The 23,744-nt window shown below is 38.6% G+C and overlaps 1 protein-coding gene across 4 annotated transcripts in view; it reads right to left on the bottom strand.

Annotated features, from left to right (window-relative positions):
• Nucleotides 1-23,744, bottom strand: part of ABCB5 (ATP binding cassette subfamily B member 5) — a 144,631-nt gene that overhangs the window by 95,099 nt on the left and 25,788 nt on the right. For 3 of the 4 annotated variants that reach the window (XR_004538110.1, XM_033930908.1, XM_033930909.1), the window contains exons 5-10: nt 16,330-16,372; nt 12,600-12,791; nt 12,323-12,494; nt 6,902-7,026; nt 6,635-6,809; nt 4,750-4,863 (exon numbers count right to left, since the gene is read on the bottom strand). Coding sequence is in view for 3 of the 4 variants with exons in the window: in XM_033930908.1 (XP_033786799.1) it covers nt 4,750-4,863; nt 6,635-6,809; nt 6,902-7,026; nt 12,323-12,494; nt 12,600-12,791; nt 16,330-16,372 (821 nt within the window). In the remaining variant the exon portion in view is untranslated. The remainder of the gene's footprint in view (nt 1-4,749; nt 4,864-6,634; nt 6,810-6,901; nt 7,027-12,322; nt 12,495-12,599; nt 12,792-16,329; nt 16,373-23,744) is intronic. The other variant, XM_033930910.1, reaches the window with a different exon arrangement.

A 23,744-nucleotide genomic window follows, 5' to 3' on the forward strand; every position in this document is an offset into this window, starting at 1 on the left:
AATTTAGTGAATCAACTGCATTGGAAAATGTGTGCATTGTAAGGGTCAACCCTAGCCAAATGAAACAAACAATACAGATTGATGATATACACATCCATAATCAATTGATGATTTTCTGTTCACAGGCCTACGGTGCAGCTAGATCTATTGCTTCCTGTACGTTGGATTGGGAAGGGGCAGTTTCTAACATGTATTAATGGAATAATTATAAAATTTGTGCAAAATAACATTTGTAAAATGACAAAAATGTGAATTATTTTATCTTAAATCAAGTCATTTTACTAAAATGAAAAGTAAATATTAATGAGATGCAAAACAGCAAATCAGATTATTATTATGCATACCAAATAATACAGCTTCTGCTTAACTTTGCAAGCACAAATACCATGCCACACCTGGTTACTGGTCTAGAAAATTATATGAAATTGAGGTTACTTCTTTGTCAAATTTTAGACCCCACATTAGGGGTCTTTTATCGCCAGCCTCTGTGGTAAAAGCTCTGATGCTCATAAAATTACTATGAGCATCGGAGCTTTTACCACAGTGGTCAGTGATAAAAAAAAAACCCTAATGCAGCTTGATAAAAGGGAGCCTTAATGACTTATTAGCTAAGGGGCTCATAATAATTTTTTTAAAAAAGTTTAAAAAGTGGCCTAAATGGGTACTTGGACGATCAAAAAGCCTGATCATCCAAGTACCCATAATCAAAGCTAGTTTTAGACGTATCTAAAACCAGCTTAGGCCTTTCCCTTGCCTCTAAACGCAAAGAGAAAAGAGGCATTTTTAGAGGAGGGGAAAGGGCGGGCAGTGGGCGGGATGTGGGCCGACCTACACGTACAACACGTATAACCAAAGATTTTGACAGGTTGCCTAGTCGGCACTTATACGTTTTGACTTAGACCAATTCAAAACAGGTATAAGTGCTGAAATAGGGGCCGCTGAACTGATGGCGGCTGGTGCGATCAGTTCAGCGGCCCGGCAACCTACCCCCCCCCACCACAACCATCGCGGCAGGAGAGATGCCTCATCTCCCCTACCGCAATGCGATCACCCCTCTACCCGAACTGCCAAGACCTGCGGCAGGAGAGATACCCAATCTCTACTGCCGCGGGTTGTGGCAGTTCGGGTAGAGGAGTGATTGCATCACAGCAGGGGAGATGGCCAATCTCTCCTGCCACAATACATCACCCCCCCCACACACTATCGGGGCAGGAGGAAGCCCAAACCCTCCTGCCCTGGTGAATCCTGCCACTGACATCGTGGAAAGAGGGAGCCCAAGCCCTCTTGCCCCATGATCCCCAACCCCCCCCCCCCCGCCGAGTCCGATGGGGCCAGGAGGGAGCCCAAGCCCTCCTGGCCAGGCGACACCCAACCGGCCCATGTGCCTAAGGCCCCAGCCACAGGAGGGGCCTAAGACAACTGGGCCGATTCCAGTTGGCCCAGGCACCTCAAGCCCCACCTGTGGGCTGGGTTTGAGCTGCCTGTGTCAATCAGGCCCTAAGACCAGCCATTCCCATGCTTGTTGGGAGTTTTCATTGTCTTTTCTCCTTGACCGACTCCTGCAAAGTGATCGTTGTGTTAGCGTAACTCTCCCCGGTTAAGGTTATCTTGTATGGCATGAAGTTCAGAGGCAAAAGTTCATCATCCCAGAAGTTGCCGTGACTTTGCCTGGATGAAAAGTTTTTAAATGAAAAATCCAATATTTTTCCTGCATCAAAAGGTGTGTGGTCTTGACACCATTAAAGGTTGCGGGAATTTGTTCTATAACACCCCATTGCAGTTGAGAAAATGTGTGATTATTAATAACATTATGAGATACCATTGGTGCAGAGTATTTCTTGGTGTTCAAGCAACTACGATGTTCAATTAGTCTCTTTTTAATGGGTCTTGTAGTGCAACCAACAAAAATCAGACCACACGGACAAGTAATTCTATATACTACAAAAGAACAAGATGTATTAGATCTCAATTTATATGTATAGCCTGTACGTGGATGAGTCCATGTGCTCCCTGAACATGAAGCATCACACACAGTACAGTGGCCACAAGGGCCATAATGGCCTGTTCTGTCAGAATTTTACAGTCTGAAGTAACGAGATGGTCCGATAAATTCTTTCCTCGGGTGTAAGCAGCACACGGACTCTCTGAAAATGCTTGATGTAATTGCAGAACATGCCAGTGCTTATAAATACTTTTAGCAATCATATGTGACTGAGTAGAATGAGACAAAACACAGACCTGACCTTTGTTACCTTCCTTGGGTTGATCTGACAGAAGTAAATCCCGATTAGCATAGAGGGCTCTTAAATATGCATGACGCACTGTTCGTTCCGGATATCCTCTAGCCAGGAATTTATTCTGTAATACCTTTGCTTCTCTCTTGTCAGAATCTTCTCTCTCAGTCAGAATCCGTGGTAATGATTCTTCTAACCCGTAGAAATTTACCAATTGGGATAGCTTTTTTCAAACGTTTAGGATGACAACTGGTATAAGCAGTTATTTCATTGGGAGCAGAGTATCAGTTAAGATTTCCTTGTAAATGTTTTGTAACTTATTAGGGTAATACTGTAGATATATTTTATATGATCCTGCTCAAATGTAGTTTTTTCTAGAGGGTAAAGGAGTCTCTATGACAACCCATGGTGAACCATAATAATTTGGTTCTAATATCAATATTTGTTAGATTCTTGCTCTATTTATTAAGTTAATTTTTTTGAATACATCCAATTCCAATGGATTTTTTTCTTTCTTATCCCCTCTAAAGTAGTGGACTATAATTATTAGAGTTTTTATTCTTTGTTATTGCTTGCTAATGATGAAATTGGCTTTAAAAACTTTGTAATTTCTTTTCAAAGTTTGTACTTTGAATTATTAAGTAATAACAGAAAATAAAAATAAATAAAAAGCTTCCCTACTGCTATTAGTTTAGTTTAGAATTCAAAGCATTGTACATTAAAATAAATGGGGGGGGGGGAATAATAGTAAGACAAACATGACTTAGCACCAATCTACTAACATAACATAGAGTGGGATATAAAACAAGAGGAAAAGGAGGGAGAACTTCATTATTAAAGAAAAGAGAACAACAAAGGAAATAACATCAAGGAAGGGAAGGGGATAAGTTAAAAATGATAAAAATATGTCCTTGCTTATTAACTGCAATATATACAACTAGTCTGTTTCATGTTTCAGTTATCTTTTGTATATTTATAATAATTATCTGTATACTTTGTATATTTATTTTGAAAAAATAAAAACGATTCTTTGGAAAAAATATAACTAAAAAAAAGATAAAATATCAAAATGGTAAATTACTTTGCTGCTTATGCCAGTGCTGCACTGCTGCCATCTCATACTTCAAAGCCTGTAGGCCTGTACGTTCCTTGGGCTTCTGCAGTGAATGGTAGGATATGGAAGCAAAAACAGCGCAAGAGAGCATGAAAAGGAAAAAGATCCTGGATACCTGGCAGTGGAGAGCAAAATAGGGAGATGGACACTTTGGGAGAGAAGAGAGGAGGATAGGGAGGAGGGAGGGAAGGGGAGATGTTGGACTATTGACTAGGTGTGTGTGGGGGGAGGGAGGGATGGAGGAGGGCACATGTTTGTTGGGTCACATAGGGCGTCTGATACCCTTGGGCTGGCTGTGCATATCTGAATTTTTATTTTTTATTTTTTCCTACAGCTCAGTTTTCTCTCTGTCTTCGAACTAGTGACAAAGTGGCTAGTTCAGTATTGGTCTTTCAGTTGTTGTGACACCAGTACTAAGCTACCGTAATGTTTAAGTTTTTCATTCTTAACAGGGCGGATGATATCTCTCAACTTAAATCTGCTACATTTCTTCAAAATTTAAAGTCGTAACCAGCTTTTGAGTTGGATGTTCCTCAAGGTAAAAATGTTACCAAGCAAAATCCTAAGGGACCTGCAGAGAGTAATATGTGATCTCCAGAGATTCAAGTATGTTTCTGTTGAGTAAAAGAACCACGGAAACTGATGCTAGCTCTCTGTCACAGTAACATGATTCATCAAAGGTTTGTGGGGTGAATGCTCAACCTATTCGGACAAAATTATGATCAGTTTCAGTAGAAAAGGCTTAGGGCTCCTTTTTCAAAGTCGCACTAGGGCCTTGACGCGCGGAATAGCGCACGCTAAATTGCCGTGCGCGCTAGCCGCTACCGCCTCCTTTTGAGCAGGTGGTAGATTTTCAGCTAGCGTGCGCTAATCTGGTACGTGCGCTAAAACGATTAGCGCAGCTTCGTAAAAGGAGCCCTTAATATTAAAATTATAAATTAAGCACAAGAGTTTTCAAGTGATCTTCTTTGCATGGAAGTTTGTCTTTTATCCAAGGATTTAGTGTTATACAATTTTAGGATAGGAAACACAAGCAAAGAAAACCTTGAGCTAGGGCAGATATCTGCAAACATTTTCAAACAACTTTTCAATCAGAACCGAAAAATAATAATAATAACTTTATTTTTCTATACCGCCACAATCAAATGACTTCTAGGCGGTTCACATTGAAAGAAGGCTGGACAATCAGCGAATTACAGAATGCATTAAGAGGAAATGTTACATAAGAGATTGGGGTAATATGGGGAAGGAAAATACGAGAGCTTGGAGATACCTGAGAGATTTCTTCAGGAATTGCAGCGGGGAAATAACATAGTAGGAGAAGGTCATCTATTTAGGTAATACATTTGTCAAATAGAGTGGTTTTAATTAATGGGATGGAGGTCAAAGAAAATGCACTACCTGGTCGATTATTTTAAAAATGTTAAAAGCTGCACCTCTGGCAATGGAGAAGGCTTCAAAGTGAGGGGATGCCTGTCCAATACAATAACTACTGAACATCACACAGAACAAAACCTACAGAAAGAAAGAAAACTTAATTACAAAAAAAAAAAATAATCAGATCTTTATCAGAAATTCAATATGCATAGTTATGATTTAAAAATATGTACAAAAAGAATGAGTTACTTGAAAAACAGATGAACACTTAAGGCTCCTTTTACAAAGGCACGCTAGTGGTTTTAGCGCACGCTTAGCGCGTGCTAAAATGCCACGTGCGCTAGCCGCTACCGCCTCCTTTTAAGCAGGCGGTAATTTTTCAGCTAGCGCGCGCTAATCTTGTGCGTGCGCTAAAAATGCTAGCGCACCTTAGTAAAAGGCGCCCTTAATTTTTCATATGTCATAATACTGTGTACATTATATGGTGGTCACGGTTCTTATGCACAGAGAGCCTTAATTCTCACTGGTGCTGCCATTTTGTAGAATTCAGACATACGCCCAGATTATTGATGAGTAACTTTCCATGGATCCAATCCGTACATCCTCCAAATCAAGTAAAATATCATTTCTGCATCGTTTGTACAAACCTATTGCATATAATGTTTCCATCTAGTTCTCTGGTCCTATAACTGGAGCCTACCAACTAATCCACACATTAAAATGGGCAGGTGGTGTGCGATTTTAGCACCCGCAGTAACAAACATCTTAATCCAGCAACTGAATGAGATGCAGAGTGTGGCTGCATAAAATGATCATATTAACATGAGCACAATCATTTTAACACAGCTGCCGTCTTTCCTACAGCTTGCATCAATCGATCTGGAGATAAAGGCTTGATTTGTATGGATGGTTTAGATCAGGCACAAACAGGATAGGTATTGCAAACATAATAGATAAAAGATAAACATAATAGATCCCCCCGATGAAAACAGATCCCCAGGCCTCCACATGTGAATGTTCCCAACTCATCCTATGAAAACTCTGCCGCACCACAAACCTTGCACTCCTCACTCCCACCAATCCCATTTGGTCTGTCCCAGTATGGCAAATGTTATGTTCTTACACTTCCTCCATCCTGGCAGTGTCTTCATATTTTCAGCTACTGTATTTGTTTAGAGGAACGCCCATGCTCTACCCTTTCTTCATCACAAAACTATCTTGATATTGCTGACTATATGGAGAGTTGGAAGAATGCTCATACTTCACCAGGGACCAGCCTTGATATGGCTATTTGTAGGGTTTAGATTACAGGAACCCCCATTAGTCAGCCTTCCTCCACCTGGGAACTGTGTTGGTACTGCTGTTTCTTTGTAGAGTTTAGAGGAAACCCTCGATACAGCCTTCCTCCAGCTAGTGCTGAGGTGATCTATAAGAATTTTCAGTGGTCTTGAATATTGAGCTGGTTATATGCATAATTTTTGCAGTAATCATTTATACTTAATCATTCTTACCTTATGTTCTCAAAATGATGTTTTAGTTTTTAACCCAATGTTATTATTTAAAGTGTGTATAGTATTGTTGTTGTTTTTTTTTTAAATAATGAATGTATTCTAAATTGTTCATCGCTTTGAAATATGATTAATCAAGAGAATTATTAAACTTGAAATTTAAACTTGAAACTCGATAGGATAGAAGAAAGATTAGCCTAATTTAAAATACATACCTACATATGGATAGTGGTTGATGATCGCGGCAATCTGTAAAGTTAGTGGTGGCCACTACTATTGATGTGTATTAAGAGACCCTCAATATCTAGGTAGCATTGCTGAATACACAACATTAAAAAAGCACTGAATTTCTAGAATCACACATTTTAAGGATAAGTCTTTTATTAGACTTGAGAACTTACCACAAGAACAGACCCGATAGTATAACCATTATTTCCAAGGATCAAGGTAGTTCCATACCAAAATGCGAGCCCATAGCATGCATGTATAATTAGATATACAAAACCAAGGGAGAGTTGAGCAGCAATAGCTTTCTTTATGCCAAAGTTTTTTGCTTCACTCAGATTGCTTGTGTATCTATTTTTTTTAAAAATGACAGAGGTGTGTAAGCTATTAGCAGTATTAGGTAAGCAATGCAAATAAATGTTTTTCCTTTCCCGGGTATTTACCTGTTGATCTCTTTCTCTTGTCCCCCAAAGGCCACGACTGTTCTGATTGATGAGAGAACCTCCTCTGCCACTGCCCCTGCTTTTGCATAGGCTGTGAGCTCTTTGTTGGTCAATGAGACAAGCATCTAGTCAATCAATACATGTTGCATTTAACAATAACGAAATGCCAAGATTATTAGCATCAACCTTTTCTCCAGTCAAAAGCTTTTATTCTCGACAATAATTCCCTTAATGTATTAGTCCATTCTCTAGTAATCTCTAAATTGGATTATTGCAATTCTTTATTAAAGGGGGCATATTTAAAAGATATAAAACATCTCTAACTTATTCAAAACACAGCAATTAAGATAATTTCAGGCTCAAAGAAATTTGACCACGTCACCCCATTACTACAAAAAGCTCATTGGTTACCTGTTATACATAGGATAACATATAAAATTGCTCTTCTAGTTTTCAAGACTTTACAAACCAACACCCCAGCATTTATAGATAAACTTTTGATTCCGTATGACCCCTCGAGAGTTCTCAGATCTACTTCTCAGTTTACCCTTAACGTCCCTTCCCTGAAAATAATCGGAACTCGCCGTGCTCTTATTTTTTCTGTAACCACTCCAATGACTTGGAACTCTCTTCCCCTATATTTAAGAATGGAACGAAATTTGCAGAAATTTAAAAACAGTTTAAAGAGCTTTCTTTTTAAAGATGCCTTTAACTGAAAATACAATGCTTTTAGCTAAAAACATATTACTTATCAATTTTAGCAATTTCTAAAATTGATAATTTTAGCAGTTTCCAAATTTGACATATATCTTTTCCAGCAATCTTTCTTTTCCCACCTCCCTTATGTATTTTCCTTCTATGTACTTTTTCTTTAAAATTGTAGTTCTCCCCCTCTTTCCAATTGTTTCTTGTGACCTTACAAAGCAGTTACCCAAGTATGTCTCATAATGAATCATGTACGTTTAATTTCTTAAAATGTTAATGTTCTTTTATTTTTTATTTTATTTTTTTTACTCTTTGTACAGCGCTTTGCATCTTTGGATAAGCGTTTAATCAAAAACATGAATAAACTTGAAACTTGATATAGGTTTATCCCCCTCTTCTACAAAGCCACGCTAGTTGCTGCAATGCGGCAACAGCCCCAAAGCCCTTTAAATCTCTATGGGTTTCAGGGCCATTACCGCGCAGCTTTGTAGAAGAGGGGGTATGTTTATTAAAGAACTTATATACATAAGAACATAATAGACTTACTGGGTCAGACCAATGGTCCATCTAGCCCCTTACTGCCTCCCAAATAAAAAGTCCTGCTCCTTAATGCACTCCTTTGTGCGCTTCCTTGGTGCGGTTCCCTATAGAAACTAACATGTTCCAAGATAAACCTTTCTCTGCTTATTCTAATCTCCCTTCAGCTATCTCTAATACCAATGGAAAACATAGCTCTTCTGATCCCAACCTTCTGGGGTAATAGACTATTGAAAGAGGGTAAGTTTCTATCACACCGACCAGCATATACTGAAATCCCTCTGACTCCTTTATATTTCAATCAAACAACAAATTTAATTAATGTAAGATCTATTAAAATCAAATCTCATATAATTAATGATTTAATACTACAATCCAATTTGGATATATTTTATATAATAGAGACTTGGCTCTCTACGGGAGATGAGGTATATCTTTCTTTCGCGTGCCCTCCAGAATATTCTTACATTTATAATCACAGAATAGGAAAAAAGGGTGGCGGATTAGCTGTCATTTTTAAACATGAGACGCAATATCTTTGACTCCTTACAAGCACTATTATTTGATTTTAATTCATTATCAAATAATGTCATACTACTTGGTGACTTCAACATACATTTAGATGACATATGTAATCCTTTTACAGAAGAATTTCTAGAATTAATCTCAAATTTAAATCTTACTTCTTTGATCAAAGTACCAACTCATTCTGCTGGTCATACATTAGATATGATTCTTACTTCTACATCCCTTAATGAAGCCATTTCAAATCTCAAAATTACCTCTGTTCCATGGTCAGACCACTCACTAATTACCTTGAATCTTCTTTTTAAAACTGTTAGGAACAACTACTGTTCAAAATCAATCACCTATCGAGACTACAATAAAATTGAACTTTCCTCAATTATTGCATCATTCAACTTAAAAATAGAAGACTTTTGTCTTTTACCAATCAATGAACAAATCAAAGCTTGGTCCACTGCAACAGAAGAACTAATGGGAAAGTTAGCTCCATTATGCACAAAAACTATAAGTCAAAAGAAAAGAAGAAACCCTTGGTATACAGAAGAACTCACTCCAATCAAAAAACAACTTAGGGCCTTAGAACGGAAATGGAGAAGAACTAAATCACAAGAGAATTAGAATAGCTATAAAGAACAACTGCTATATTATAAAACCAAAATAAACTTAGCAAAATCAACATATTAATTCTTAAAAAATTGAAAGCGTTAAAAATTCCTCTGCCCTTTTTGCCATTTTAAAAAATCTTACAGCGCCAAAAAGAATAGAAAACCCAGAATTAGAAGACAAACCAAAAGCACAAAATCTAGCAAACTACTTTGTAAACAAAATTAATAAAATTAGAGATAGCATTAGCTCAAAAAGTAATTTTAATGTACATATGGAACCAATACAAACTTTGCCCATTTCAAAATGTACCAATTTTCAAATACCAACCTTAGAGGTCCTTAAACAATTGCTACAAAGTATCAACATCAAAGGTGCAGACTCTTACTCAATTTCTCCCTTTTTTATAAAACGTTTCTTTTCCTTCTTTGGTCCTTTCATTCGGACAATGATTGAAAATAGTTTAACAACAGGAATTATACCAAAAGTATGGAAAGAGGCAATCATCCGTCCAATAATTAAAAATCCTAAAGACTCAATCTCATCTGAATCAAATTATCGACCCATCGCCAACTTATCATTCATCACTAAGCTAATAGAAAAAGTTGTTTTCAATCATGTAAGCAACTTTATTGAAAAAACTCATACACTATATCCTAACCAGACAAGTTTTAGAGCCAATTATTCAACAGAACATTCTATGATAGGTCTTACAACCAACATTCAATACTATTTGGATCACCATAAATCGGTACTTTTGATTTCAATTGACCTATCTGCAGCATTTGACACTATTGACCATCATTTACTCATTAAGAGACTATCTTCCATTGGTATTTCTGAACAAGTCCTAAACTGGTTTAATTCATATTTTCAGGACAGGTCAGCTAAAGTTATTTTCAATAATTCTTCATCAAGTAACTATGCAAACTCTTATGGTATTCCTCAAGGTTCTATTTCTCCCCCCTTTATTCAATATTTTCTTAGCTCCACTTCTCACACTAAGTCATTCCATTGGATTTTCTGTTTTTGCTTACGCAAATGACATCCAGCTTTTACATCCATTAAATACTGCCAATTCTAATGAGATAATGAACATAAACAGTAAGTTAAAACAAATTAGTCAATGGCTAAAAGACAACATGTTGGCTCTGAATCCATCTAAATCTTCAATAATGTTTTTTCCATGGTTAAAAGATCTTACATTTGCAGCACAAATTTTCTTGGACAATTTCCCACTACAAAAAGTGATGACGACAAAAACTGTTTCTATAAACTACGTCTCATTAGATACTTAGCCAAAGTCTTAGAACCCAAAGCTCTTAATGTCCTAATTCACTTTTTGGTTATTTCCAGGCTGGATTACTGCAATACATTATACCATGGCATAACTCAGAAAGAAATAAGAAGGTTACAAATTATACAAAACACAGCAATAAAAATTATTACTAACTCCAAAAAATATGATCATGTTACTCCTCTTTTGCAAAAAGCACACTGGCTACCTATCTCACATAGAATAATATATAAAATTGCATTGCTAACATTCAAAATTCAGCAAACTAATACACCAACATCGTTATTTAATACCATATTCTCCAGCTAGATCTCTAAGATCAACAGATCAGCATCTGCTGACTATTCCATCTCTGAAAATAATAGGCACTAGAAGAGCTACAATCTTTTCTATCTTGGGACCCCAGCTTTGGAACAAGCTACCAATTTATCTATGCGCTGAAACCTCTTTAGAAAAATTTAAAAGCAGACTAAAAAGCCACCTATACAAAGATGCATACGAGTCATAGATTGGATAACTTTTTCTATCAACAATCTTAGGACTAAATATTTAAATTTAACCTTAAATATAGGTCATAAATTCTCCTATTCACTTTTAGATCTAGTCTTATCTAAATATTTTTAATTACCCTCCTGATGCTGTTTCTCCCTAAATGTTTTTCTATTTTCTTAAACAATTGTAGTTCACCCCTTCCTTCCTCATGTATCACTAATTAATTATGTATATCGACTGTATGTTTATTGGTTTTAAATTGTTTTATTTGTCTCCCAAAATTATTATTGTTATACGCATTGAAAATACTTGATATTGCATTTACATCAAAATTTTAATAAACTTGAAACGATAAGTAGTCACATGTTAACATCTTGCAGGCAGTGGCATTGTAAGGGGGTGGGGAGTGGACTGCCCTGGACTCCATCTTGGTAGGGGCACCGGCCCCTCTCCTCTTCTCCACCTCCACCCCTTCCCCGCCGCACACGCGCCTTCACTTCCCTGCCTCATGCTTCCATCTCCTTGCCAGCACAAGCAGCAATTCCAACCTTGGCTCTCCTTCTGATGTCACATCCTGGTCACCTGGTGGAGGTGGAAGTTGGTGGAGATGAAGGCAGGGATGCACCACCGCCCCGGGCACCTGCCAACCTCGTTACGCCACTGCTTGCAGGTTAATGCTAATGGCTACATTCATGCATGACCTAAAATAAAAACTTGACATAAAGATCCCAAAAAGTGCTGTATTAAATCTTGGCTTTGTGTACAGTAGAATCCTGCATTGCAGTGCATTAAGCCCAGATTTTATTGAACTTCAGTAAAAGGGCACTCGATGAAGTTATAGGGAAATACTTTTAAAGCCAATTGGAGGAAATTTTTTTTCACTCAGAAAATAGTTAAGCTCTGGAATGCGTTGCCAGAGGATGTGGTAAGAGCAGATAGTGTAGTTGGTTTTAAGAAAGGTTTGGACAAGTTCCTGGAGGAAAAGTCCATAGTCTGTTATTGAGAAAGACATGGGGGAAGCCACTGCTTGCCCTGGATCGGTAGCATGGAATATTGCTACTCCTTGGGTTTTGGCCAAATACTAGTGACCTGGATTGGCCACCGTGAAAAAGGCTATTCTTATATTCTTATATGATATTGTATTAATTATAAAATATTCTTTACCAAATTAAAAGGTAGAAAGGGTCTGCTTTTTCTCCTTATACCCAAATATGAATTTCAGTTTGTAATATACAGAACCTATTTTTTTCAATCTCACCTACCTTAGAACAGAATCCAGCTGATATAGCTACAAGGGGACTGGTGGCTAAGATGGCGAGTGTGAGTTGCCATCCTTTTATAAATCCAATGATGATACCTGCTACAAAAGTTGAAATATTTTGGAACAGATGTCCAATCTTGTCTCCAATGCCATCATTGATTTTGTTAATATCTCTAAATGAAGTGAAAGAAGAAATGTTCTCAGTTTCCAGTAGAACAAGAGAATGAACATCAAGCTCTTGTTTTTACTACTATACCAGCAGGAAGATAGCCACTCACTCAATAATCCGGGTGTTCAATTCTCCTGGTTTGTTGACATCAAACCAGCTGATCTCCTGGTTCAGAACTGAATGAAAGAATGCTTTCCTGATTTTCCTTGTCTGCCGCGCTGCGGTCAATACCCAAAGCGAAACCTGTGCATATCCAAAAATTAAGACCGCGACTCCTATTCCAGTATAGTACAGTGCAAACCTGAAAAGAAAAACATTTTTGCAAAATCTTATATTTATAGGGAAGGACATTTTCTTTTTTCTTTTTTCTAAAGATGCTTTGAATAGCATCTGAACTGTAAAAACTGTCTGTATTATTATTGATTGATTATAAGTTCTTATTATGATTATTATTAAATGTATGTATATTGTTTTGCACTTTTGTTGGCTTTGGAAAATTAATAAAGATTATAAAAAATTAAAAAAACTGTAGCCAAGTATTTATTTAAAAGGTTGATTTTAAATGCTTTGCATGTGCCAGAAACTGTGTATATGCAAATTATCTTATGCGTATTTATTCAGTATACTGAAAAGTATATTGGCTAGGGAGCTACCATGTTTGGGAAGCCTTGAGATAGAAACCAAGTGAGAGTGAAGAAAAACCGCACAGAATTGACAAGAAAATAGCACAGTGCTTTTTAACATAAATTATTTTTTTAGATGACTTTGTTGTGGAATTTTTATTTTCCAGAATCTGCAAGAAATTGCAAGTTCAGATATAAGATGGTCTATTTCAAAATTATACAAATATACTAACTTGCAGGCTTTCTATCCATCCATCTATCTATCTATCTATCTATCTGTCTATCTATATGGGACAAATATCGAGGTGGGGAAATATCCATTTTCAAAACCTCAAGACATCCACATTTGTTTTTTTGAAAATGACCTATTTGGACGTCTTGGCCCTTAGGATGTCTAACTTTATTGGCCATTTTCAAATACAAAAATGTCCATGTTCAAAACATTCAAATCAAACCCTTTTGTCGTGGGAGGGGCCAACATCTTAATGAATTGGCCATGCAGACATCCCAATCCAGGGCAAGGAGTAGATTCTCTGATGTCTGTCAAAATAGTAGACTATGGACTTTTCCTCCAGGAACTTGTAAAATCCTATTTTAAAACCAGCTATATTAACTGCTCTTACCACATCTTCTGGCAATGTGTTCCAGAGCTTAACTATTCTGAGTGAAAAAATATTTACTCCTATTGGTTTTAAAAAGTATTTCCCTGCAACTTCATCAAGTGTCCTAAATTCACCCACTTATCTCAAGCGGGCCTAGCTGAATATTTTAGCCGGGGCCTGCATGAGCATGGCCCTCTCCTGGCACCCCATTGCTGCCTCCTCCCTCTGCCCTCATCAAAGCACCCCTCCCACCTGCCCACCATGTTCTATGTGTATGTAGGTCCTCCCCTGCACCTACCTAAATACCTGGTGGTCCAGCAGGGGTCTTCGGGAGCAGGAGCACAGTTCCCTCACTCCTGCCCCCTCATGGTGGCCTTTCAAAATGGCTGCTTTGACCTCTCATGGAAGCTCATGTTGTACCACAGCAGCCATTTTGAAAGGCTGCCATGAAGGGCCAGGAGCAAGGAAGCTGCGTTCCTGTCTCCCGAAAAGCCCTGCTGGACCACCAGGTATGTAGGCAGAGGGAGGAGGAAGGAGGCAATGTTGAGGTGGCAGGAGAGGGCACATTTTTTTTTTTTACTACTCATGCTGGCCACGGCCCAATATTCAACTGGGCCCGCTTAAGATAAGTGGGTGAATTTAGGACACCTGTATTCAGTGCTGCTGATTATCTGGATAACTGTATTGAATATATGCAGAGAGATAGGTGGGGGCATTGGCATCTCTCCTCCCCCTTATAGTTTGGAGGGGGACTCTTAAGGCATTCCCCCACCTCCCTCCCGGTATCTCTTCTAGATATTCTGGACTGTGAACAATGTCTCCTCCCCACTGCTCGCTTCAGCCTCAGCCTTCCCTCTAACGTCTCTTCCTGTTTGTGGGATCAGGAAGTGACAGAGGGCAGGCTCAATCAGTGCAAGCAGCAGATAGGAGACCTTGCTCGCTGCTGGAGACATCTAGAAGAGATGGTAGGGTTACCAGACATCCGGATTTCCTCAGACATGTCCTCCTTTTTGAGGACATTTCCGGGTTCCAGATGGCTTTTCAAAACCCGGCACTTTGTCTGGGTTTTGAAAAGCTTCCTCAAATCATATTGGGCAGGAGGGCATTGGCACATGAGCGGATACCCTCCTGCCCAACGAGAACAGGCAGTGGGAGGCTGGGCTGGGTTAGGGCTACGGCGGGATTGGGGTGGGACTGGGGTGGGGATGGGTAGAACTGGGCGTGCCTGGGAGTGGGTCTAGGGGTCAGGATTTTACTAAAGTAAAATCTGGTAATGCTAAAAGATGGGGAGGGGACGAATGCATTTAAGAGAGACTCCCCCACGAGGGAGGGGATGCTGGGTACCTCTACAGCTTCCCTTGCTATGCTACTGTATAGCCATAAAAAATTCCTGACACTAATGAATATTGACCCAATATCTGTTTAAAGATAGCAAAAATGGCAAAGAGGCTTGTGGCATCTAGACTAACCTATATTTTGAAACTAAACTAAACCTTAGGTTTGTATACTGCACCATCTCCACAAGCGTAGAGCTTGGCACGGTTTACAGAGTTAGGAAGAAAGGAACTCCAATGAAGGTTTATAGGAAAAGAACAAGAAGAAAGAGAGGGACAAGGGTCCCAGAGAGCAGGAGGTGTTAGATTTTTGAAAAGAGCCAAGTTTTCAGGTGTTTGCGGAAGAATTGGAGGGAGTTTGAATTTCTGAGCGGGGATGTGAGGTTGTTCCAGAGTTCTGTGGTTCTAAAGGGGAGGAATGTTCCTAGTTTTCCTGCGCGGGATATACCTTTTGTAGAAGGGAATGATAGTTTCAGTTTTTGGGAAGATCTGGTGGAGTTAGGGTTAGAGGAGTTCCAAAGGAGTGGAATAATGGGAGGATTCCGTGTAGAATCTTGAAGGCTAAGCAGGCACATTTAAAGAGGACTCTGGAGTGTACTGGAAGCCAGTGGAGCTTGGACAGGAGTGGAGAGACGTGGTCGAACTTGCCTTTTGCAAAAATAAGCTTAACCGCGGCGTTCTGAATTAGCTGAAGTCTATGGAGGTTTTTCTTAGTTAGGCTTATAAAGATGGAGTTGCAATAATCCAGTCTAGAGAGGATGGTGGATTGAACAAGGACGGCGAAGTGAGAATGATGAAAGCAGGATCTCACTTTCCTCAGCATATGAAGGCTCAGTCTTCATATGAAGCATCAGTCTTTGAAAGCCTATGTTCTAAAAAATCACTTTAGTCTATCAGGTACTACCACAGATTAGCTTTCTATTCATGTTCACTGGGGCTGGACTTAAAATGTTGGCACTCATAGGCATGATCTGACCACAGATACCAGAGAGTGGGGAGAGGAAATGAGCAGAGCAAGGCCACAGTGCCACAATGGTGCTGTTTAGAAACAACACATGCACATAGCCCTAAATGAAGTAGAAGCAGGCTTCTATTTGGCTTGGGCTTTTGCCATCTTCAAAATCTGGTGCCCAGGGCAGTTGCCTGTGTTGCCCCTGTCTAAATCCAGGCCTGATATTCAGAATATTCAAATCAACATGGCCCTTCACAGTACCTCTGCTATACCCTTAGACTGCACCAGTAAATATATAACTTGGTTCACAAAGCTGCCTTGAACTTACTCTGTCATTTGTTCATCAAAGGGCTTGAATTGAGTACAGTTTGCTGTTGAAATAAAAAGGTCACAGATGGAGTTAATTGCTGCAGACTCCACCCTTCCTCCTGTTAATGATTTTTTGTTTGTTTGTTTAAATCTTTATTGATTTTCAAACTTTGATAGTGCAATACAATTGGCAAATCATAAATACTGCATAGAACGCACTAATAACTATACAATTATTGCATTAAACAATCATTTACTCCCATCCTCATCTTAATTATTAATATAATAATACATATGATGTGATTTCAATATTATAATTAAATAATTTAACTCCTCAACGTATATTTTCCTTCCCCCGCCCACCCACCCTCCCTGGATGTTTTAAAGAATCTAATGAAAAGGGAAGAAACATGACCCTTATTGTAATGCAACAAAAGTAGTCAATGGACTCCATACATCATTAAAGGACTTACTAGTCCACAAATGTTCCACCATCATTCTTTCATACTTATATGTGGTACACACATTTACCCACCAAAAAGTATAATTAATCCTGTCATGGTTCTTCCAATTATGTATTAATGATTTCTGTCATCACCTGTTAGTAATCTTGCCAATGGCAAAAGTGAGATAGTTAATTGTACTTAAAGGGAAAAGTGGCACAAAAATGTTCCTGTTTAACAAAACTTAACAATAATAAAAGCATACCTAACACAAAGAGGTGGATTTTTTAAAAGATGATTCTGCATCAGGGTGTATTATTTATCATAGTCCCAGTTTATCCAATGGGAACTATTTACTATATCCCCTCCCCACACACACACACACACACACACTTTAATCAAGCTGTGCTAGAGGTTTTTAGCATGGGATGGCGAGGTAAGTGCTCAGACGCTCATAGGAATTCTATGAGTGTCAGAGCATTTATTTATTTTAATTTATGTATTCAATTTTCTATACCGTTCTCCCAGGAGAGCTCAGAACGGTTTACATGAATTTATTCAGGTACTGAAACATTTTTCCCTGTCTGTCCCGGCAGGCTTACAATCTATCTAATGTACCTGGGGCAATGGGGGGGGGATTAAGTGACTTGCCCAGGGTCACAAGGTGCAGTGTGGGTTTGAACCCACAACCCCAGGGTGCTGAGGCTGTAGCTTTAACCAATGCGCCACACTCTACCGCACCAGACCACTTTAATGCAGCTTGATAAAAGAGGCCTTATATGCATTATTTGCGATGGCACACTTTAGTAAATCCAGCTCATATTTATTTATTTATTTTTAAAAAATTTTATATCTTGCTTATACCTAACTGGATTACAGAATACATACAAAAATATAACATAGAAACAGCAATATTCAAAAAATTTTAAATAGAATTTGCTTCTTCTTTGTCATGCACCTCATATCTTTAGTTACTGCTTCTGATTTACTCATAAAAAGCCTCAACAAATAAAGCTGTTTTTTAAAAGTTTTTTAAAACTCAACATATTTTGTTAACCATCAGAATTAATTTAGAACTATATCTTCTAAAGTAGTGTTTTCCAAGTTGGTATTGGAGTACCGCTCGCTGGTTGGATTTTCATGACATCCACAATGAACATGCATAAACTTGATTTGCATTTACTGCCTCCTTTTTATGCAAATCAATCTCATGCATGTTCATTGTGGATATCCTGAAATCCTGACTGGCAAGGGGTTACTCCAGGACTGACTTGAGAAACATTTTTCTAAAGCATAAGCACAGAAATGTCTGCACTGCTGGCAGATGTGCATGATTTTAATTTTTTTTTTTCAGTAATACATGGAAACATTTATGCATAGTGCATAAGTAGTATAAAAGGTCAAAATTATTTTTAGTATGGCCCTAGGAAGCTCCTTTTATTAGTGTGTTAAAAGTTTTGCAAGTTAATAACCAATATTAATGTATGGTAACTTCAAAGCCTTTCTGTTACGGTTTGGGGACATTCTCAACATCTTCATAAAAACTGGACACGGAGACAATACACTCATTGTATATTAACAGGATTGCAGATGTGGATGCAGCCAACTACCTGATGAATGGGTTGAAAAATATGCACATAAAGGGCTCCTTTTCCAAAGGTGCGCTAAGCGTTTTAGCGCACGCACCGGATTAGCACGCGCTAGCCGAAAATCTACCGCCTTCTCAAAAGGAGGCGGTAGCAGCTAACGCATGCAGCAATTTAGCGCGCGCTAATCCACATGTTAAGGCCCTAACACGCCTTCGTAAAAAGAGTCCAAATTCAATTGACGCATAAAGTCCTCTAAATCTACTCTCATCTGAAACTGATCATGATGTACTGAAGGGACAAATGTCAGGCAAAAAATAGTAAATTCATCTACATTTAAATATCTTGAAGATAAATTCACCACTGTTGATTTTGTATCCTCTGAGATTTTGTTTGTGGTCTTCTTTGATATGTTCCTTTGCTTTCTCAGCAGAGTTGAAATCCAAGCTAAAGGCCCACTTTTTTGAAATGGTTTTCAACTCTTAACTCCCATTCACTGCTGTCAGATACTTCCCCAACCCTGTAATGTTCTGCCTAAATTAGATTGTAAGCTCTTCTGAGCAGGGACTGTCTATTGTATGTTAAAATGTACAGTGCTGCGTACTCTTTTTCAGCGCTCTAGAAATAATAAACAGTAGTAGTAGTAGTAGCAGCGCCAAGATCCTCCTCTTCAGATGTCAAAGATTTATCTATGCTTCCATTACTAGATGAATCTGATAATGCACTGATTTATATGCATTATATGCATATAATGCATTTATATGCATTATATGCATTTCTCAAGGGGAATATATCTACATGAGCATACACAAAGATAGCCGTAACTAAGTAAAGATAACAATTAAGCTCTTGAAATAAAATTAAGAAGACTATGGGCTCCTTTTACGAAGGTGCGCTAGCGTTTTTAGCGCACGCACCAGATTAGCACACGCTAGCCGAAAAACTACCGCTTGCTCAAGAGGCGGTAGCGGCTAGCGTGCGTGGCATCTTAGCGCAAGATATTCCGCGTGTTAAGGCCCTAACGCGCCTTTGTAAAATGAGCCCTATAAAATTTAGAAAATCAGATACAGTGACGATTGGACACATAAATCTTAGGGCAATGAGAGATGTTGAGCCCTATGCAACACGCTGAGGATCTTTACAAGGGTTGACTATATGGTAGCTGAAAAGTTACGGCTATCTTTGTGTATGTCCATTCCTAGATGAACATGTTGTATCCATATGGTTAAAACACAGTGCTAGAGTGGCAATCATTTTTTTGAAGATATTAAGAATTCATTATAGATTTTAAAAAGCTGAATTCATGGTTATGATTTGTGTACCCCCACGTGTGTGGTTTGTTTTGCTTGTTTTTCTGCGATTAGAAATTGAGAAAAAAATTGAAGTTTGATGACATCATCATTAACCACCTCTTCTACGAAACCACGCTAGTGGTTTTTTTTAGCACAGAGAGCTGCGCTGCTCCCGACACTCATTGAGCTTCTTTGAGCATCGGGACCAGCGTGGCTCCCTGCAGTAGAAAACACTAGCATGGTTTCGTAGAAGAGGGGGTAAGTGCTTTCAAATAATGGTATTTTTTTGTAGTAGCCACACCCATTTTGGAATAGTGCTGATGAGCCGTATGATGTGCTGAATATATATATTTTTTGAATTATATTTTCCCATGATGCAGCTCAGTGTTTGAGTGAAACAGGAGTGCTTATGTCAGGAGATTGGTTAGAACAGAAGATCGTTTTGAAGCAACGAGAGAGAAGTGATATTTTTTGGCTATGTATGATTGTTTGACACATTGTAGAGTTTGGTAGCTTGTTCTTACCTGTTTTATAGCACACTGTGAAAAATTCATCAAATGAGTTTTTGAAAATTGGGAGTGTATTATTATGAACAATACATAAACTCAACATTACTTATCAAAGAAATAATATTATTTATAAATGAATAAGTGAGAAGAACGTGAATAATGTAAATGTGTAAGTGGAGGGTTTTTTTTTTATAATGACCAATGATGACAAGAGTCCTATAAGATTAATTGAAGATGTACAAGCAATATTATTGAGGTCTATTTTCTCTACTTTTTTTGCATGATTAAGAAGACCTCTGTTTTTTTAACAGAGGGAGGATGAAATTGGAAGATCCTTCCATTAGTCCGGAGGGATGGGGGTAGTGAAGGTATAATGGTAGGTATAGTGGTAGGAAGGATAGTTATATATTAAAAAAAAAAGTGGGAAGGAAGGCTAAAGGTTGGGAGTTGGGGGAAATGGAAAGGTGGTCAAAGTTATAGGTTGTGAAAGTAGGAGGAGAAAGGGTTACAAGAAGCAATTGGAAGCTAGGTTGGAAGAGGGAAGATGGTGATTGGTTGTTTCCTGTGGAGAGTGTAAGGGAGGAAAGGGATTGGGGAAAATGATAAAAGGGAGCATGATTAAGGGGATAGAAGATAGAAGGAATTAGGCGGGAAGGGATTTTTTGGAGGTGGAGAGGGTGACGGGAGGCTGTGGCGAGAAAAGCTGTGTCACCCAGTCTGCCTCCCTTTTTGTGTGAGAGGTTTTAGAGGAGGGTTGGATTTGGTTGTAGCATGTGGAAAGAAAAGGCTAAAGGGCAAGTGGTTTTCCTTGATTTATTTAGTAAAATACATAGTTCAGGGTGGCAAGTTGGGGCTCATGTGCAATACCGCCATGAGACGGAATATGACCTTGTGGTACTGCAGATCACTGCATGTCATGTATTTTGGGTGAAAGAATTAAAGTTGAGGGGGAAGAACTAGTGTGATATCGCCTGGCTGTGTGGGGAAGCAATTTGTATTTGCTATGATGTCGTGTTACTATGACTATTAATTAATTAATATGTTATTGAATAAAGCTGTGGCTAATGTTTTGCCACTATTTAGTTGAGCTGAGGTAATTATTTTTATTTTATTTGGTGGGGGGGGAGGAACGAAGAAAGTAAGGGCAAGTTGAAGTGTGACTAACAATGTTATGATGAATGTTCATTTGCCCCAATAACACTTCATAAGTAGAGGAAGATTATGATGGTTTGTGAAACTTTTGATCATCTGCGTCTAAAATTTGGGTTGGTACCTCTAAGTGCCAGCTTATAAAATTGCCCTGTAAGAGGGTAGTTCTATAACAGGCACTGCTAAAAGGCTTGTTTATGCTGCTTATTTTAAGCCTATTCTATATAGGTACAAAATGGCCAAAAACACATGCAAGGCCCAGTCTCTTTCACCAGTCCTATAGCTAGGTTACTGTACACTAAAGATGGTGAGTGAGACCAACCAGAAAAACTCCAAACTGACAAAAAGAATCCCACTCTTCAAAGCATAGAGTATAAACAGGGGAAGGAAAAGGATCTCAGAAACCTGCTTGAAGACCAGGGAATAAACCTCAGCCAAGTCTGACAAGGTTCCACATTTAAGATAAGTACCTTGAAGATATATTGAACACTATTCACATGAATATAGTTTTAATGAAGATTCAATGGAGAAGTTTTTCAGATAAATCATTAATAAAAAGATTAAAATTACTGTAAGAAAAAAAAAAAAAATAGGAAGGAGGAGGTTTTTCAAGATCAATGAATGAAACACAGAACCTTGTCACACTTGGCTGAGGTTTATTCCCTATCACCAAGCAGGTTTCTGAGTTCCTTTTCCTCCCCCTGTTTATATTCTCACACCCCATTGTTAGCATATTCGCAGGGGTTCCGTTCCAGGACATGCAGCTCCTGATTAGTGAGGTCTGACTTTAGTACAGGAAGAGGCGGTCGGAGCATACTGCGAGTGATTTATTTTACTCGTCGGCGCTCCGGCTGCCCTCTCCTGCCTCTCCGGCTGCCCTCTGCTGCCCGGTCATTCATGGTCGGAAAATATCACGAATGACTGGGACCACAAATCGCGGACTGCAAATTCACGGGGGAGCCCTGTATACATATTCCCAACAGTGACGTTCATGTCAATAAATCACAACACTCACTTTTCTGCTGGTCAGCATTCTATGAGGTCATTTACTTTTCTATATTGTCACTAACATAACACATGAAAATGACTAGAGTGCAGCCATTTACATGCCTTCCTGCCTCCTAAAACTAGATGGCTTCATATAGAATTATTCCCTGTGGGAATAATTTAATAAACTTTTTTATGTGTGTAAAACCATGCTTTACATGTGTATAAGGACTAGCCTAATGATTACGCACATAAAAGTATGTACTTTGAAGGAAGACATGATCAGAGGCAGACTCTGGATGCAGCATAGGTGGAATCATGAATCACATTCATTTTTATAACAGACTAACCTAAGTCAGAAGACACTGAACATGATGGGATTCTAGTGATATTGTGAAATCAGGACAACGTCATGTATACGATGACTGGTGAATGGGAATATTATTTGCTCTCCATGGATAGGTGAGACTGCTTCCAGGACACTCATTTCAAGAAACTATCGTCAGACTAAGCCACAGAAGTTGATACAACACTTTTAATACATAACAGTTGCTGGAGGAGTAAAAAATGCAAAGCCCGACTTAGCTAAGTTTCGTTTTGATGGGCTGATTCATGGTCTATAAAACTTTTCTCTCCTCACAATACACACTGTTGTTACTTATACTCTAAGGGAGAGAAAAGTTGTATAGCCCCTAATAGTGGCGTACCTAGCATATGTGACACCCGGGGCCCATCATTTTTTGACAACCCCCAATCTATATGAAAAACAGTGAGCAGTAGAATATCAATACACCCATTGTAAAACTAAATAAGCCAGACTAGTACAGATTGATCCTGCACAGTCAATGCTAACAGAGAACCATGTCTTTCATACACACAGAGCACAGAAAACACCTTCGCCTAATATGGAATATGTAATCATAAAACTCCCCCCCCCCTTTACAAAATTGTAGCGCAGTTTTTACTACCAACCACGGCAATAACAGCTTCAACGCTCATAGACTTCCTATGAGCGTCGGAGCTGCTACTACCATGACCGGTGCTAAAAACCGTGCTACAGTTTTGTAAAAAATAGAAATATGTAGACAAAAGTTGAACTGTAACACCAAGAAGCTGGACTCTGCATAGTATGTAACACCACAGAAACAGTGACATAAGTCCCCTAATATTATGCAAAATATAAAGATAGCAAATGTAAATTTGAAAAAAGCTGAGAAATAAAACCAGAAACATGATGCCAGATAAAGGTCATATAGCCCATTTAGTCTGCCCATCAGCAGTAACCATTATCTCTTTCTCTAAGAGATCATCATTTTACAAATTAACAAATATCCTCACACACACACACCTTTTATGAAGCTGTTTTAGGGTTATTTCAGGCCATGGAAGTAAAAGCTCTGGCGCTCAAAGAATTCCTATGAGTGTCAGAGCTAATATCATCACGGCTGGTGATAAAAAAGCCTAATGC

The sequence above is a fragment of the Geotrypetes seraphini genome, chromosome 2 (assembly GCF_902459505.1).
Source record: "Geotrypetes seraphini chromosome 2, aGeoSer1.1, whole genome shotgun sequence".
NCBI lineage: Eukaryota > Metazoa > Chordata > Amphibia > Gymnophiona > Dermophiidae > Geotrypetes > Geotrypetes seraphini.